At 36.9% G+C, this 15,483-nt stretch overlaps 1 protein-coding gene across 1 annotated transcript; it reads right to left on the reverse strand.

The window, feature by feature from the left end:
* Nucleotides 1-7,037: 7,037 nt before the first annotated feature.
* LOC112202802 (DNA ligase 1) lies at nt 7,038-14,419 on the reverse strand. Its single transcript, XM_024343810.2, is given in 13 exon segments — nt 7,038-7,487; nt 7,809-7,839; nt 8,534-8,646; nt 8,916-9,378; nt 10,024-10,101; nt 10,194-10,274; nt 10,662-10,772; nt 10,934-10,993; nt 11,221-11,303; nt 12,544-12,577; nt 12,666-12,853; nt 12,856-13,569; nt 14,263-14,419. Coding segments are annotated over 12 exon segments (2,043 nt in total). The 5' UTR covers nt 13,502-13,569; nt 14,263-14,419; the 3' UTR covers nt 7,038-7,332.
* Between the last annotated feature and the right edge of the window lie 1,064 nt (nt 14,420-15,483).

Here is a 15,483-nt window from a genome sequence, read left to right on the forward strand (position 1 = left end):
GATCACTACAATAGGGTTTCATTTTTTTCTTTCTTTCTAAATTTACACTTTCATTGGTAAGAGATTTAGATTGGAATGACAAACAGAGACCTAGGTTTTGGGGACCATTAAAGTGGAGCACTGAAAATTATAATGAAATTTCTTCTTTTTTTTTCTTTTTTTTTTGGTTGAGCAGTATACAAAGTAGACATTTGATTAAGGTATCAACATGACAAAAAGTAGATGAATTGAAAAGAAAGAATAGAAATCTTCAACATGACTGGGCATGGCTTAAGTGCCTATAGCAATTCATCAATTAAGCTGCAACTGCAAAACAACTTAATCGGTAGTGAATCTGCGTCCACTGGTTTTAACATATTGAAACAAGACTGCTGAAAGTTTCAGGTACTGCATGCATACAGGAGGAGAGAGTAAAGTGAAGATTGTCAGCAATTCACTGCTAGGTCTAGCCCCATGAGTTAAACTCGGAAAATAAGAAAATGAATGAAGAAACCCTAAACCCTAAATCATATTGAATTCAAGGCCCAAAGGCTTAGAAGGACAAGATCTACCCTAAATTTCACCCTGAAATTAGAAAAAGCCTTGCGGGGCACACTTTAGGAGAAATTCTAGAGAAATTTGACAAAAAATCTCTTAAAAATTGATTACCCAAACCTGTATTATAAGCTCAACACTCCTATTACACAAATCCAACCCCCAACTCTTGGAGCCTACCTGCTCCCATAATAAAAATCAACTCCAACCAAAAATACATACGAGTCACTGCCCTTAAATCTCGATCATCAAATTACGATATGAAACAAGTAATACATAATAAAGTAATCTATTTTAAACTAGAAATCGATAATACGAAATAAATCTCTAGTACGAAGTCTCTCTCTAATTAGTTCCTCAGAGATAATTGTGCTATCTAGGTAATGTTTTTTCTTTTCTTTATTGAAGAATATATCTGGGTTCTTATTGAAGAACTCATCCTTTTACAAGAACTCGTATGAAGAAATAGAGTTTTTGGGATGGAGTTGCAGTGCATTCGAAGAGGGAAAATTGAATTGGATTTTTCTTAGAATTTGAGATTGGTGGTTAGAAATGATTGTGGGTTTGAATTTTTGGAGTGGATTTTTGACATTTTGGTTGTTCATGTTGAATTCTGGTTTTTAATTCGAGAATTCATGTTGTTTTTTTTTTTACATACTTGAAAAAGACAATTTTGCCCTCAAATAAGAAATCACGTGCTTACCACTTCATCACTTTTGACGGAGCCGTTACTAAAAATAAACAGAAATACGTCATCGATATCAAAATATGACTTCAGGTATCATAATGGTAGTGTTGTGATTTGAGTATCAAATTAGCTTCGGAACCAAAATTGAGTGATTGGTGGTGAATTCAACTCTAATATCAAAAGCCAAAAATTTTCAAGGATCTCCATTTTCTCACCAAACTTTCGGTCTTCTCAGCACTTCAACTGCTGAATGTTCAAAGCTATATTGGGATGATCTAAAATTCTTATGTATACAGTTGTTCTGACTTCTGAGAGGTACAAATAATGAAAAATGAACAAAGAGGATCATTTTTAGTCCCATTTCGGTCTGTGGGGCTTAGAGCAAGTTCACCCGTTGGGTCACCAAGTCACCTACTATTGACTGCTTTTTAGTGTTTATTTCCACTCGCTGGGTCATGAGCACAGTTTCCAATAAGATCTGGGTCACCCTGACCCAGGACACGAAATACACTGTGCCTGTGACCCAGAGAGTGGAAATACAAAAAAAAAAAAACAGTGAATAGTAGGTGGACTTGCTCTAAACACAGTTGGATTTTAGCCGTCATGGCCTATGCAGAAGCTTTAGAGAACCCAATGCCCAGCATGAAATTCCTATATGGACGATCAATAACTTATTTCACAGTTTTTGACTAATTCAAGGAAGACACATGAATGAAGATGATCAATATGCATGCGCTTCCGTAACTTCTAATGGTGGGATGAAACCTTTCAGATTCCAAGCTATGTGGATGAGCCACTGTGATTATAATAAATTTGTTCTTGATCAACGGCAGAGTTATAATGGGGGTGTTCAACAAAAAGTTGATTGTTTGGCCAAGGATTTGCAAAAGTGGAATTCCAATGTTTTTGGTGATTTGTTTAAAAAGAAAAGGAGGATTTTAGCTCGAATTTCTGGTATTCAGAAATGTCTTGCTAAAAGTGATAACCCTTTCCTTGTAAACTTAGAGATTGAGCTACTGAAGGAATATGAAACCTTAAGGGATCAAGAAGCTATGTATTGGCAACAAAAATCTAGAGTCAAGTGATTGCAGCATGGTGATCGAAATTCTAGATTTTTCCACCTGTCCACTATGATTAGAAGGAGAAGAAACAGAATTGAGGGTTTGTTGGATATGGATGGGACTCTTTGTAATGATCTTGATGGTATGAAGTCTATTGCTGCCAAATTTTTTAAAAATCTCTTCACCTACAGTTCTTTTGATGATCTAAGATTTGTTATTCCAAGCCTTTTCCCTCCCTTAAGTGATAATGAGATGAATTGGATGAGTAGAAATATCACAAATTCTGAGATGAAATTTGCTCTGTTTAATATCGAGAGTCTCAAAGCTCCAAGTGCAGATGGCTTCCCTGCGTTGTTCTACCAGAAACATTGGGATATCTGTGCTATTGAAGTGTTTAATCTTGTAAACCAAGCCTTCTGCTCTGGAGCTATTCCCCATGGTCTGAATCACACTCTCATTACCTTAGTGCCAAAAACTGCTAGCCTCAAGACATGGCTCTATTCAGACCCATTAGCCTTTGTAATACTCTTTATAAAGTTATTTCTAAGGTGATGGTGGCCAGAATTAGACCTTCCCTCAAGAATCTCATAAGCCCAAATCAAGTTAGCTTTATTCCAGGGAGGCATATCATTGATAATATCATTATTGCTCAAGAGGTTCTACATAAGTTCCAACACTCCTATGGTCAAAAAGGGTTTATGGCATGGAAGATTGATTTGTCTAAAGCTTATGATAGACTGAATTGGAATTTTATCGAGTCTGTGCTATATGAAGCTCAATTTCCTGATCGTATTGTGAAATTAATTATGCAATGTGTTTCTACAACTAGTGTCCAAGTCTGTGTCAATGGTGAGCTGTCTGAAAATTTTATTGCTAGCAGGGGAATTAGGCAAGGGGATCCCCTGTCTCCTTACCTGTTTGTTTTATGTATGGAAAAGTTGTCTCATCTAATCACTTCTGCTGTGGAGGTTGGGCAGTGGAAACCTGTGCGTGCTTCTGGTTCTGGACCTTTGATTTCCCACTTATTCTTTGCAGATGATCTTATTCTTTTTGCGGAGGCTAGTTGTGAGCAAGCAACTGTTCTTAAAAAATGCTTAGATGTTTTTTGCGCTCTATCTGGACAAGAGGTTAGTTTCAGCAAGTCACTTCTTTATTGCTCTCCTAATACTTGTAAATCTTTGGCTGGAAACATAAGTAGAATTTGTGGCTCTTCTCTAACTAATAATCTTGGCAAGTATCTCGGAATGCCGTTGATCCACCCAAAGGTAAATAAACAGACTTATGCTCCTATTATTGAGAAAGTTCAGAGTAGACTAGCTGGATGGAAAAGTAAGTGTCTGAACATGGCTGGTAGGCTCACTCTTATAAATTCTGTGTGCTCTGCTATTCCAGTTTATGCTATGCAAACTGTGAAGCTACCTATATCTCTATGTGATTCTTTGGATAAATTAAACAGGGACTTTCTTTGGGGTGATTCTGAAGCTAAGAAAAGGGTGCATCTAGCCAATTGGGATATGGTTTGTCGTCTTAAGGAGTATGGTAGCTTGGGAATCAAGAGTACTTCGCAAATGAATCAAGCTCTTCTTGCAAAACTTGGGTGGAGATTAACTCAAGGATATAATGGATTGTGGAGTAAGGTTCTCCATCGGAAGTATGTGAAGACTAATTCCTTACTTCATTCTCAGTATGTGTGCCCTTCTAGGAGTTCTAGTACATGGAGAAGTGTCCTTTTTGGTACTAAATTGCTTAAGCAGGGATTGTCATGGAGGATTGGTGATGGTAATACTGTGAATTTTTGGACTGACATTTGGACTCCAAGTGGACCTTTGATTAAGGATGTTGTAAGCCCTGGAAATGTTGATTTAAATCTGAAGGTGAAGGATTTTTGGAACAGTGATGGTTGGAACCTAGATTTGATAAGACAATGTGTGAGTGAGGATTCCATTAGCGAAATTATCCAAGTCCCTGCTAGTTTCCTTGGTGGTGGACATGATAAATTGATCTGGGGGGCTACTTCAAATGGTAATTTCACTGTTAAATCTGCCTACCTTACGCTTATAAAGGAGAAAATTTTTGATAGTTATCCTTGGTTCTTTTGTTGGAAACTATGCATCCCTCCCAAGTTGAAGACTTTTATGTGGTGTTTATGTCACCAGAAAATTTTGTCCAATGTTGAGAGGGCTAAAAGGCATATGACTATGGATTCTTCTTGCCCTTTATGCCATGAACAACCTGAAACTATGATCCATATGCTTAGAGACTGTCAGTTTGCTCGTGTTGTTTGGAATGATATTGTTTGTCTTGATACGGTTGCTAGAAGCATGAAGCTAGATTGGAGTAGTTGGTGTGCTGCTAATTTACATTATCATAGGCGGTGTTATGGGGATTTGATGTGGAGTACTATGTTTGTCTTCACCTGTTGGTACTTATGGAAATGGAGAAATAAGGTAGTGTTTGAGAATGACTTTCATATGCCTTTGAATCCTTGTAAGGTAATCATTGATGTGGCTAAGGAATGGTGTGCTGCAAATTCTGGTAATTCAAGTGATTCTCCTAAAAAAACAATTACTCTTAAGTGGAATGCTCCTCCTGTGCACTGCTTTAAACTTAATGTTGATGGAGCAAGGAATCAAATGGGTAAAATTGGGGCAGGTGGTGTAATTAGGAGTCATGATGGCTCTTGGGTTGCTGGATTTTATGCCAACCTGGGAAGTGGCTCTGTTCTCCAATATGAGGCATGGGGTCTGTTGTTGGGGCTAAAATTGGCCTATGATAATCAATGCTCCCATTTGTATGTTGAAAGTGATTCTGAATTAACATGGTAAAGAATGGAGTGGATGAAGTGCATCCTCTAAAGACTATCCTCAATTGTTGCTCATTCTTGCAGCAAAAGTTCCTGAGCTTTGATATTAGACACACCTATAGAGAAGTGAATGCAGTTGCAGATATCCTATCCAAGGATGGGTTGCAGGCTGAAGCTGGGGTGCATGTAATGTTGCATCCTCCTCCACAAGTCATTAACTCTCTTCTTGATGACTTGTGTGAATTTCCTAGAGTTAGGATCGTGAATTCCGAAGTTTAGTTTTTCTTTCTTTTTGGGCCTCTTGACTCCCATTTATCGAAAAAAAAAATCTACTAGTAAAACAAAGCAAAAACCATATGCTAATGCAACAGAAAGTTTCCAACTTTGGGATAGAAGAAGCTTGTTCAAGGGCTAGAATTCTACCAGGGTTTTAAGCGATCACAGCGATTGAATATAAACTAGTCTGCCTTCCTCCCTCTCACTCAACTTTCAAATTTTCAAATTTTACACCCTGTTTAATAATCTCGTTCCGCTGAAAATTTTCGTGGATTATGAAAAAACTCATCTATAAATTCTTTGGCAACAGCTGAGACATCATAGATGTCCTTCCTTGGTTCTTTGTCTTTTGGTTTTCCATTGCCACGAGTGGACTTGGTGGTATCTCTTCAACCCCGAGCAACATCATAGTAGCGGGAATAGTCATGATCGGATCGTGATCTGCTTGGTATGGATCACCGTCAATTTTCTCGCTAATTCGTTGGTGCTTGGTGAAGGGGGAAACCTAGTTCTCCAACATGCACTATGAATGGATCAGGGCAGAGGCTCCAAGGTTTTAAGGTCAGTGGCAACTCTGGTGACAGTAGCTAGGGACCTAGGGTTCTAGTTTGGGCCGCGCTTGTTAGGTCTAGTCTGTTTTCTATAGTTTAGGGGGGAGAGGGGGGCTCCCTTGAGAAACAATTTTCACGCAGTTAAATTAGATTATAGAGGTTGAATTATTTATGATTGCTCTATACTCTACCTAATTTTTCTCTGTAATTGGGTAACTAGGTGTTTGGAGGTGTAGTATGTGTTGCGGGGTGGCTTATTTAAACGGGTCACTACATGACAGGTTTTTTTTGTAATACCGTCAGCTTTAGTAATTGATACCGTTCTAATCATATCATTGTTGATAAAGCCCCATGATCAACTGGCCCAACAAACCTAAAATTTGTTCAAATCCCCAATCAAAACTTCTTTGAGTGGAGACTTGGGGTTGGGGAACATTACCGTTCAACGACAACTATGAAAGTCCTAGATATAAACTACAAAGTAGATGCACCATGAGTTCAACGACAACTATGAAAGTCCTAGAGCCTACATACATGAGGTATCTACTATTGATGAACCCACGAGGTCCTTGAAATGTAACTATGGTCGAATCAAGAGGTCCCAGAGTATATCCACAAATGTCTACATGAGACTAAAATAGGCTACAGCAAGCCTTACTATATGGCACAAGAAGGGCAGACTTCCATAAAGGAGTTACCATGCAACTCCGCAAGATTCCTCCTTGGTATTCCAGATCGAATACGGAGAGGTTGGATAAAGAAGCAACGGGACCCCTCCGGTTCAAGAACCATGCTTATCAAAACCTGCTTTGTATGGCTAGGTTGAATGGTTGATCCTGCATTGCAAAAGCTTAATAACCCGTGAACGACTTGGGATTTTGGAAACTGTACCAAGTTCTGACTATTTTTCCATTTCATGATGTGATCATTATAATTTCTGTAAATTAGGTTGGAATCTATAATTCTATATCAGCTAGTCAGCTACCAATCAGCCAAAATATATATTGATGTTCCATAACATAAATGAAAATGACGATATAGCAGCCATACCATTTCAGCCAGTCATTTATCAAAAGAACAACCAAAAAAATCATATGGAATTAATTGCAATAGTAGAAACTCACTGTCATCCAAAGAAGGTTGGTTAAATTATACAGTAAAATTCCTACAAATTTATGTTAATGTATACATAGCAAGAAGCAATCCTGCAGAGCATAACTTGAGCATACCTCCACATCCACTGGTTTAACTTCACTAGTTTACTTGCCAGCAAATGGAGCACAAAATTAAATTACAGCCAGCTTACTGGGATAAACTAAATATTACATGCATGAACAAGGTAAGTCAAAAGCGGGTAAGAAAAGAAAGATAACAGCTATACTATTTCCGTTCCATGCAGTCATGTACCATCTTTCTTGTTCAAACTTCCACCTCCCCAGCAGACTGGGGTTCATCTTTCTCGGCATCATCTCCATCTTCCTCGTCCGCCTCATCAGCTAATTTGGTAAGCTCTTCCTGGATCATTACCTTTATAGATGACTTTCTCACGCTGAGATCAGTATCAAATTGCCGAGCTGAAAGAGGACAAAAGTTGGGATGCGCCCAAAAAGAAAATTCAAGGATGAGTATTGATTTAACCAAACAAGACAAAAATCATAAAGGAAATATATCCCATTAGTTATCCTATTTGTGTGTGGTACCCATATCTTAGAATAAGCGGACTGGAAGACATTGATTCTGTATCAGACGTTGAATGTTTTCTTACCAGAGTGTACCCAATGCATGTAGCATTAACAAATATAGACCATTTTAGAAGCTAAGCGCAAAGTCTTAACATTAGACATTAGTGAAAATGAAAATAAAAGAATTCATAAACAACAAAACTGAGTGCTCACCAAGATGCTTCAGAATGTCGGTGAAAGTAGCCTACAAATAAAGAAAGTAGAATATATGAGTGGAATGAAAGAAGAAAAAAAACCATTATTTACCCCACAAATAGGTTAATAAGCAGTATAAACATGAAATAAAATGGTTCATATATTTCCTGTTACTATGCAGTATAAAAATGTATTCAGCAATTACCATGCAAAGAACCCCTCTCACCCTAGCTAATATCCAGCAAGAGGCAGATTCTGCTTCTTATCTGTCACAACTAGTGACAACTAAACTATACTCACCAGAGAAATTGGCAAACAAGTGATGCATGGCTGTGTGCATGTCTGTGCAATGGCAAAGCCAGGAATTTGTAATAATGGGGGAAATGACAAAAGGGAGAAATCAGTTCTCTGGGTTGTGCATGTATTAGTTTCATGAGGACCCATATGACCAAAACAATTTGATGATGACCATATGCGAATCTGATAAACTGCAGAGCCTCAGAGGCCCCATGCCTTTGGAGGCATTGCAGTAAGAAAGCTCGGGGAAAGACTAGATTTGCTAATATAGAAGAGAAAATAAGAGGTATTGGGTCCAGGGCCATGGCAATGGCACCCACGCTGTCTCTGCCACTCTGTGTGTACATAAACAACCTTTTCAATCGCTCCAAGTCAAGACGTCGTAGGTGAGTTTGGAGCATGCATGTTTACCAGTCAAGACGTCGTAGGTGATACTGTCAGCTTACCGTATTGAAGTCAACTTCTTTGAGAATCTCACATATTGCATCTCTCAACTCATCATCACTTGGCCTCAATTTTTCCTCCTTGGTCTTGTCCTTCCCTTTAGCAACTTTTTTCCCTTCAAATGACCAAAAAATAATTAGCGTGAAGCAATAGAAAAGCTCCAATTCTTGCTCCATGTAATGAAAAGCACAAGAATCCATGTTATCAAATAACACTTTCAAATCTTACAAAATGTTGACAGGATAAAGCAATTTCTTCAATATTTTAATGAGAGCAGAGGTACAGCCAATGGTAAAAAACTTTGTCAAGACTCAAACCAATATTTCAAATGACGATGATGATCATATTTCAATAAAACAAATGGAAGAATATTTTCCTTTATACCAGTTTTTTCTTTCAAGGCAGATTTTGTTGGAGTTGAGGCTTTTGACACTCGCTCAGTTCTCTTCTTCCTTGAGGATGGCTTTGGACTCGTGTCACTGTCATCATCAACTGGAGTGCGTTTTGGTGTTGACTTCTTTGGTTTATTAGCTGGTGGAGTAGATTTAGGAGAAACTGTAGCTTTTTTAGTTTTAGCTTTTCCAGCAGATTCCTTCTTTCTGGATGATGATTTTGAACGTGGCTTCTTTTTTTCCACTTCTTCTTCAGAATCATCTGAAGGATCATGTTTCTCTTCACTATCTGAATGCTCAGGCATCTCATCCTCAGACTTTTCTTGAGCTACATCTTCCATTTCCTCCTCTACCTTTTCATCGTCTTCTTCTTTCTCCTCTTCCTCCGACTCGTCTTCTGTATCTGGTGTACTCTTATCCTCCAATTTTGAATCATCATCATTCTTCCTACGACTCTGCAAAATTACCAGGAAAAATAATACAAATAAATTAGATAAACAACAATACGTGGTACCAAACCCCGCTTGCACACATGAATTTTTTGTGTAATTCAACTCCCAGTTTTACTTTTCCAATCTCCCCTCTAAAGTAGCAGTAAAATTTACCTTCAGTACAAAGAGCTGTCCCTAGTGGTATTGCACAAAACTGTGTTCACTAAATAAGAAAATGGCACACATTTTGAAAGAAAATAAGAAGCCACGGCCCACACACCAAGACTGTAGACTAAGACAGATTTGAAAGTTTGAATGGGAACAGCTAATGTTCAACAAAGGACACAAATCACACCTAAATGGCAATGCAAAGACTGTTCTCCAGGTGTAAAAGATATGAGAAAGCACATCCAAAAAAATAAAAGTTCTGCTTTCTGTACGTAAATCCCAATACAAAAGGTAAATAGCAGCATAGGCATTTACAGCAACGCCAAGCCACAATCTTACTCTTTTGGACCCAATGTGTGTTTCTTTTATCTGTACCCTCTATGGGATTTATAAGGCTGATCCCTTTGTTTAATGAACTTTCAATTTTCTCAATCAAAAGTCACAATCTTAAATAGGATACAAGGATATAACAGATGAGGGAGGAGAGAAAAAAATCACCACCTTTCCTGACCGCTTTGAGCCCCCAGATGTTGATGAACTGCCTTTAGCTGCCCTCTTGCGCTTTTGGCCCTTACTCGACTGTACAAACAGGAAAAAGAAACTATGAAGATACCATAAAGGCAAACTATTTTAGTCAAAAGGCGAAAAAACTGTAACCTATGTAAACAAACCTGCTCTTTTTCTCCAAGTACCACAGTAGTGGTCGCATGAGGTGCAACCAAAAAGTCTATCAGCTTCGCAACTATATCCTCCTGTATTTGCATTCAAGCTCATTTAAGCAATTCCATTCCAACTTTGATGGTATCAAAATCAGTTTTCCAAATCAAATTTGACATGCCCCTTCCCTATCAGATGAGAACCAAAACCATACTCTATCCAGATAAAGAATCAGGTAAACTTTCTCATATGTAGGTGAATACAAGGACGGACAAAGATAAAGTAGGCAATTATCAAATTATGCCTACATTGTACAATTTGCATAATTATTAGTTACTCAACAATCAAGATACAAAACAACCTGTGAAAAAAGTTGCTGAGTAGTGAACTTAGTTATAGATTCACAAGCTTAAATGAGAGAACAAAAAATAGACAGAGACACTGAAAAAAAATGGGTAGTAAATGGCAAGAGGTTGACAAACCTTCTTAGAAGTAGCTTTGGCGGTTGGTAAGTCAAACAGATCACAAAATTCCAGTAACTTCTCTTTATTACACTTGTCCATTTTTTCTTTTACTTTACTCTTTTGCTTGTCCTGCAACAATAATAAATTTGGGCCCACTAATATCAGTTAAAGCAAGCTGTTTTGTAAAAGCGATAAATAAATGATTCCTAACAGTGCAGAAGCATGTCATTCAAACATAAATTAAATGCAAGCAGAAAAGATTATTTCATTACAATATACAGCAGCTTTACCTCATTTCCATGCCACACAAAACCAGAAAACCTGGATATGTTACTCTTGACCTGAACTGCCTGCCAAAATAAAAAATAACAATAAATAAAAGTTGCATGAAAAACAATCAATAGTAATCAAAACATTGGAGGAATACCAGCTGCACGATCTCCCAAAAGCTTTTTTTAGTGTAGTTGTTTAATTAAACAGCATGTATATGAGTCTTAAATACATCCTCATTACAAAGTATGGAGGGATGAAAAAACAATCAAGTGACATAGAAAAACAGAAGTAATATATGAATTACCTTTCCTCTCCTTCCCCCAAAAAGAATTGTATGAAGTAGTTTGAGGGTATCATCCATTTTCTTCCTTGATAACTTGAAGGCCACTGGAAAAATTTCAATAGGACAAACATGATAAATGTACAATATCATGATGAATTTTGCATGTAAGGGACCTTAAGTAAAATGGCAATTGCAAGCATAGGTTTTTGTGAATCAAGGACGGTAAAACTAATCTCATGTATGGTACCAGAAAACCAAAAGGCTAAGACAGATAAGACCTAGAGCTTTGTACAACCAATCATTTATATTATGTATTCCTTCAAAGTGTTCCATACGGAGTCCTTCTAAGCAAACTGGATAAACAAGGGAAAGCACATAAAATTAAAGGAGAAAAAATAAATCCATAATGGGAAAAAAAAAAAAAAAAAGTCATTACCATTAACACAGAAAAATCTACATCATTCATCACAAAAGAAACAGATGTAGGTAGATTGTACAATATTCAATATTCTACAGTTGCCCTATACTTTCATATTTTGACATGTTTGGAGTAACCCTATTATATTGGCCAATTGATTGAAACAACCTTTCTGCTTTAACAAAAAGAAGAAATGAATACCTAATCAGTAACACAAGAAATATCAAGAAAATCACAGTCCATATTTCAGCTTCATTACTACCAGATCAAAGAAACCACAGAAAAGAAAATATCTTTCCAAACACGAGCATGAAAAGCTTTGACCTTTCACAATCCCTATCAAATGATTGGATCACTGGAGGGGAAAAAAACGCATAAAGATCTACATCATTCATCAGAAAAGAAACAGATGTAGGTGGAATGTACAATATTCAATATTCTACAATTGCTCTACGTTTCACATTTTGACATGATTGGAACAACCCTCATTTTTGGCCAATTGATTGAAACAACCTTTCTGCTTTAATGAAAAAAGAAGAAATGAATGACCTAATTAGTAAGATGGGTAATATCCCAAAAAATAAAAAAAAGTCATGTAGTTCATATTTCAGCTTCATTACTGCCAGATCAAAGAACCACCAGAAAGAAGAAATTATCTCTAAAAACAAAAACAAGCATTATAAGCTTTGACCTTTCACAATCTCTATTAAAGAATTCATAAAATAAAAAAATAAATAAAAAGAGGAATGATACCCTAAAACAATTTACTGCAAGCTTAAAACTGGTAAAGATTAGAAACTGAAACATATGTTACTTTGAAAAAATTAAAAAATTAAGTAAAAAGGCATATATGTCTTTCAGTGCTGTACCACTGGGTTGAAAAACAGGAACATACAGTCAACGAAATAAAAGAGTAGGATCCATACCATTGGGTATGTCTTTCAGTGCTGTACCACTTCCCTGCAATATATAACATAAGACTGTAAACAAAACAATCCTCAAGAATAGATAAATAAAACCCTATAGAACCAAAAACAAATAGGAATACCTTCTCTATTTGGAAGTCCCTGGTAGTATCTTTTTCTATAGATGCCACCAGCCTTTCAACTGATTTCCGCTCACGTACAGGACGATCAATAGCAGGAGTCCTTGGCTCCGGCTCCTTTTTTAACACTTTTTTTTTCTTCTCCTTACTTTTAGTTTTCTCTCCACTCTGTTGTCCACGCTTTTTCGATCCTTTAGCCCCCTTAGCCTCTTTTCTCTCTCTTCTTTCTTCTCCTCATCCTTCTTCTCTTCTTCCTTATCTTCTTCCATCTCCTCGTCCTTCTCTTCTTCCATCTCTTCTGCCTTCTCTTCTGCCTTCTCTCCTTCCGTCTCTTCTTCCTTCTCTTCTGCCTTCTCTTCTTCCTTTTCTTCTGCCTTCTCTTCCACTTCATTAGTCTCGTCAATTTTCTTTTCTTCTACTTCAATTTCCTTCTTTTCTTCAGAGTTTTCGTTGGTCTTCTCTTTTTCATTTGGATCAGTTTCTTCTTCCACTTTTTCACCATTACTTCCATTTGCCTGTCTGTCTTCATCCATTTTTCCAACTTCAGCTTTCTCAACACCTTTCTTATCTTGATCCCCAGTTTTGTCTTCAATCTCCTCAACTTTGGGTTCCTCTTTTTCTTCTTTCACTTTTTCATCTTTGCTTCCATTGACCTCTAGATCTTCATCCATTTTCTCAACTCCATCTTTCTCATCACTTTTCTTATCTTCATCCATTTCTTTGATACCCACCTTCTCCTCACATTTCTTCTCACTCACAGCTTCACTGGTTTCCTGCGGCTTGCTAATACCGTTTGCTACTGTTTCGGTGCCATTAGCCACCGTGTCTTCATCACCCATGATGGAACTGATCTTAATTAATCTCAAAGAGATCCCTTTTTCCGCAAACTTGCTCAGAAATATATCGCCTGAAACAAATGTCAGAAAATTTACTAAGGGACTGCATAGCTGACCATGAAATTACCTACCCCGCATAGAAATTTCGGCAATGGCTACTATTACAAATAAATGCATCAAACTACAAAAAAGGGCAAGCTGTAAACTTCAGCAAGCTGCATTTCACTTAGAAATAATATTCATAGAATAATAACAGAATTTCAGAGAGAGAAAAAAAAACCGGCATGCACGTACAAAACCGAAATCCCAAACTAAATCTGAACAAAGTCCGGTAACTTTCACATTCTGCATAAACACCGAGATGCCTCTTTTTCCTTTACTAAAAAAACCGATAAACATAAAACTAAACCCAATAAATTTCAAATCTTTAGCTTCCCTACCGCTTCAACTCATTTAACCTTTTACTTTTCCCGTCAGTAACTTATATTTTTTTTATCCAAGTTCCAAAAAAATTACACAAAATTCAAACCTTCAAATCACTCACTTCCTCTGCACCGAAATACACCCACGGGAGAAAAGAACACAACTTTACACAAAAATCAGTACAAAACATCCCAAATTCACAAAATTAAAGAGCAAGAACAGAGCTTTTTTCGAAACCCTAAAGCTCTGCACCAGAAATTTTCCCCCAAATTGGAAAATTTCCAGCTGCAGAGAAAAAGAGCAGTAAGAATTGGAAAGTAAAATTGGGGGAAAAAGCTTACAGAGATTGGAATAATTGGTGCTTGATTTGGAGCTTCTCAGAGAGAAAAGTCTTCGAGTCCCACACTCACTGCTTCTCTGTCTCTCATACCATTTCTCTTTCTCTTTCTTTTCTTTTTTTTCTTTTTTTAATTGAAAAATGAGAGAGTAACCAAAAGAGAGCAATTTATAAATGGATTTAACTTCGGATTTCAAATCCGGATTTTAAATGCAGTTAAAAGGCCACGTCGTATTTTTAGTGTCAGACGTGAGAGCGAAGTTTGAGATCGGAAATTCAATGGACGGCTGCGATGCGGTTTGGAATAGTGGCCCGGGGAATCGAAGGCTGTGGTTTGATATTCCTTGTGGAAATGGGGAGTGTGGGAAGGGTGGTGTTTGGTCAATGCCTCCGTGGCCTTGGTGGTGAGGGCCACCTTACCCTGTTTGGAGAAAACTCGATTTTGCAAGAGGAATTTTTTTTTTTTTTTTTTGCTTTTATCCGTCCTTCATAAAATTTATGAAGATGGATCAATAGGCCGCAATTTTATATCGTGGAATTAATTTAACGGTTACTTTTTAATGATTAAATTGACTTATTAATTTAGGTTTATAATTAATGATCAATGGGTTACCTTACCTAGTTTGGAGAAGACTGGATTTTGCAAAAGGATTTTTTTTTTTTTTTATCTTTTGAAAAATCATGAAGTGATCATATAGATCAATGCGCCACAATTTTATATCAAGGAATTAATTTAACCATTTATCTTTAATGATTGAATTGACTTGTGGAGTATTAAGTAATACAAAATGACATACAACATTAAAAGAGACTAATAAAAAAGAGAAGCGGAGTTTCAGGGGAACCTTAAAAAAGAATCATAAGTAATAAAATATTTTTAAAATAAGCGAAAACGCCAAATCTAATCCATTTGACAACCAAGTAGAGAGAGGGAGCTCCGGAGTCTAGTTTCTAATATCTTACATTGATTCAATTTTCAAGTTCTATATTATTTATAGATTCTGTCTAGAATTGCGATTGTTGAAATACTTTTGTTACATAATGTTTCCACCTAAAACGGTTTTTCTCAAAGCACATTGAGCTGTTAATTTATAAATTTTCTAATTCCTTGTTCTCTCTCTCTTTTTTTTTTTTTTTTCATAAAAGCACTAGAAATGCTAAAATATCACAAATACTACTAGAATTGTAGCTATAGGACACCATCCACCATGGGTGCCAATTGCCT

The sequence above is a fragment of the Rosa chinensis genome, chromosome 5 (assembly GCF_002994745.2).
Source record: "Rosa chinensis cultivar Old Blush chromosome 5, RchiOBHm-V2, whole genome shotgun sequence".
NCBI lineage: Eukaryota > Viridiplantae > Streptophyta > Magnoliopsida > Rosales > Rosaceae > Rosa > Rosa chinensis.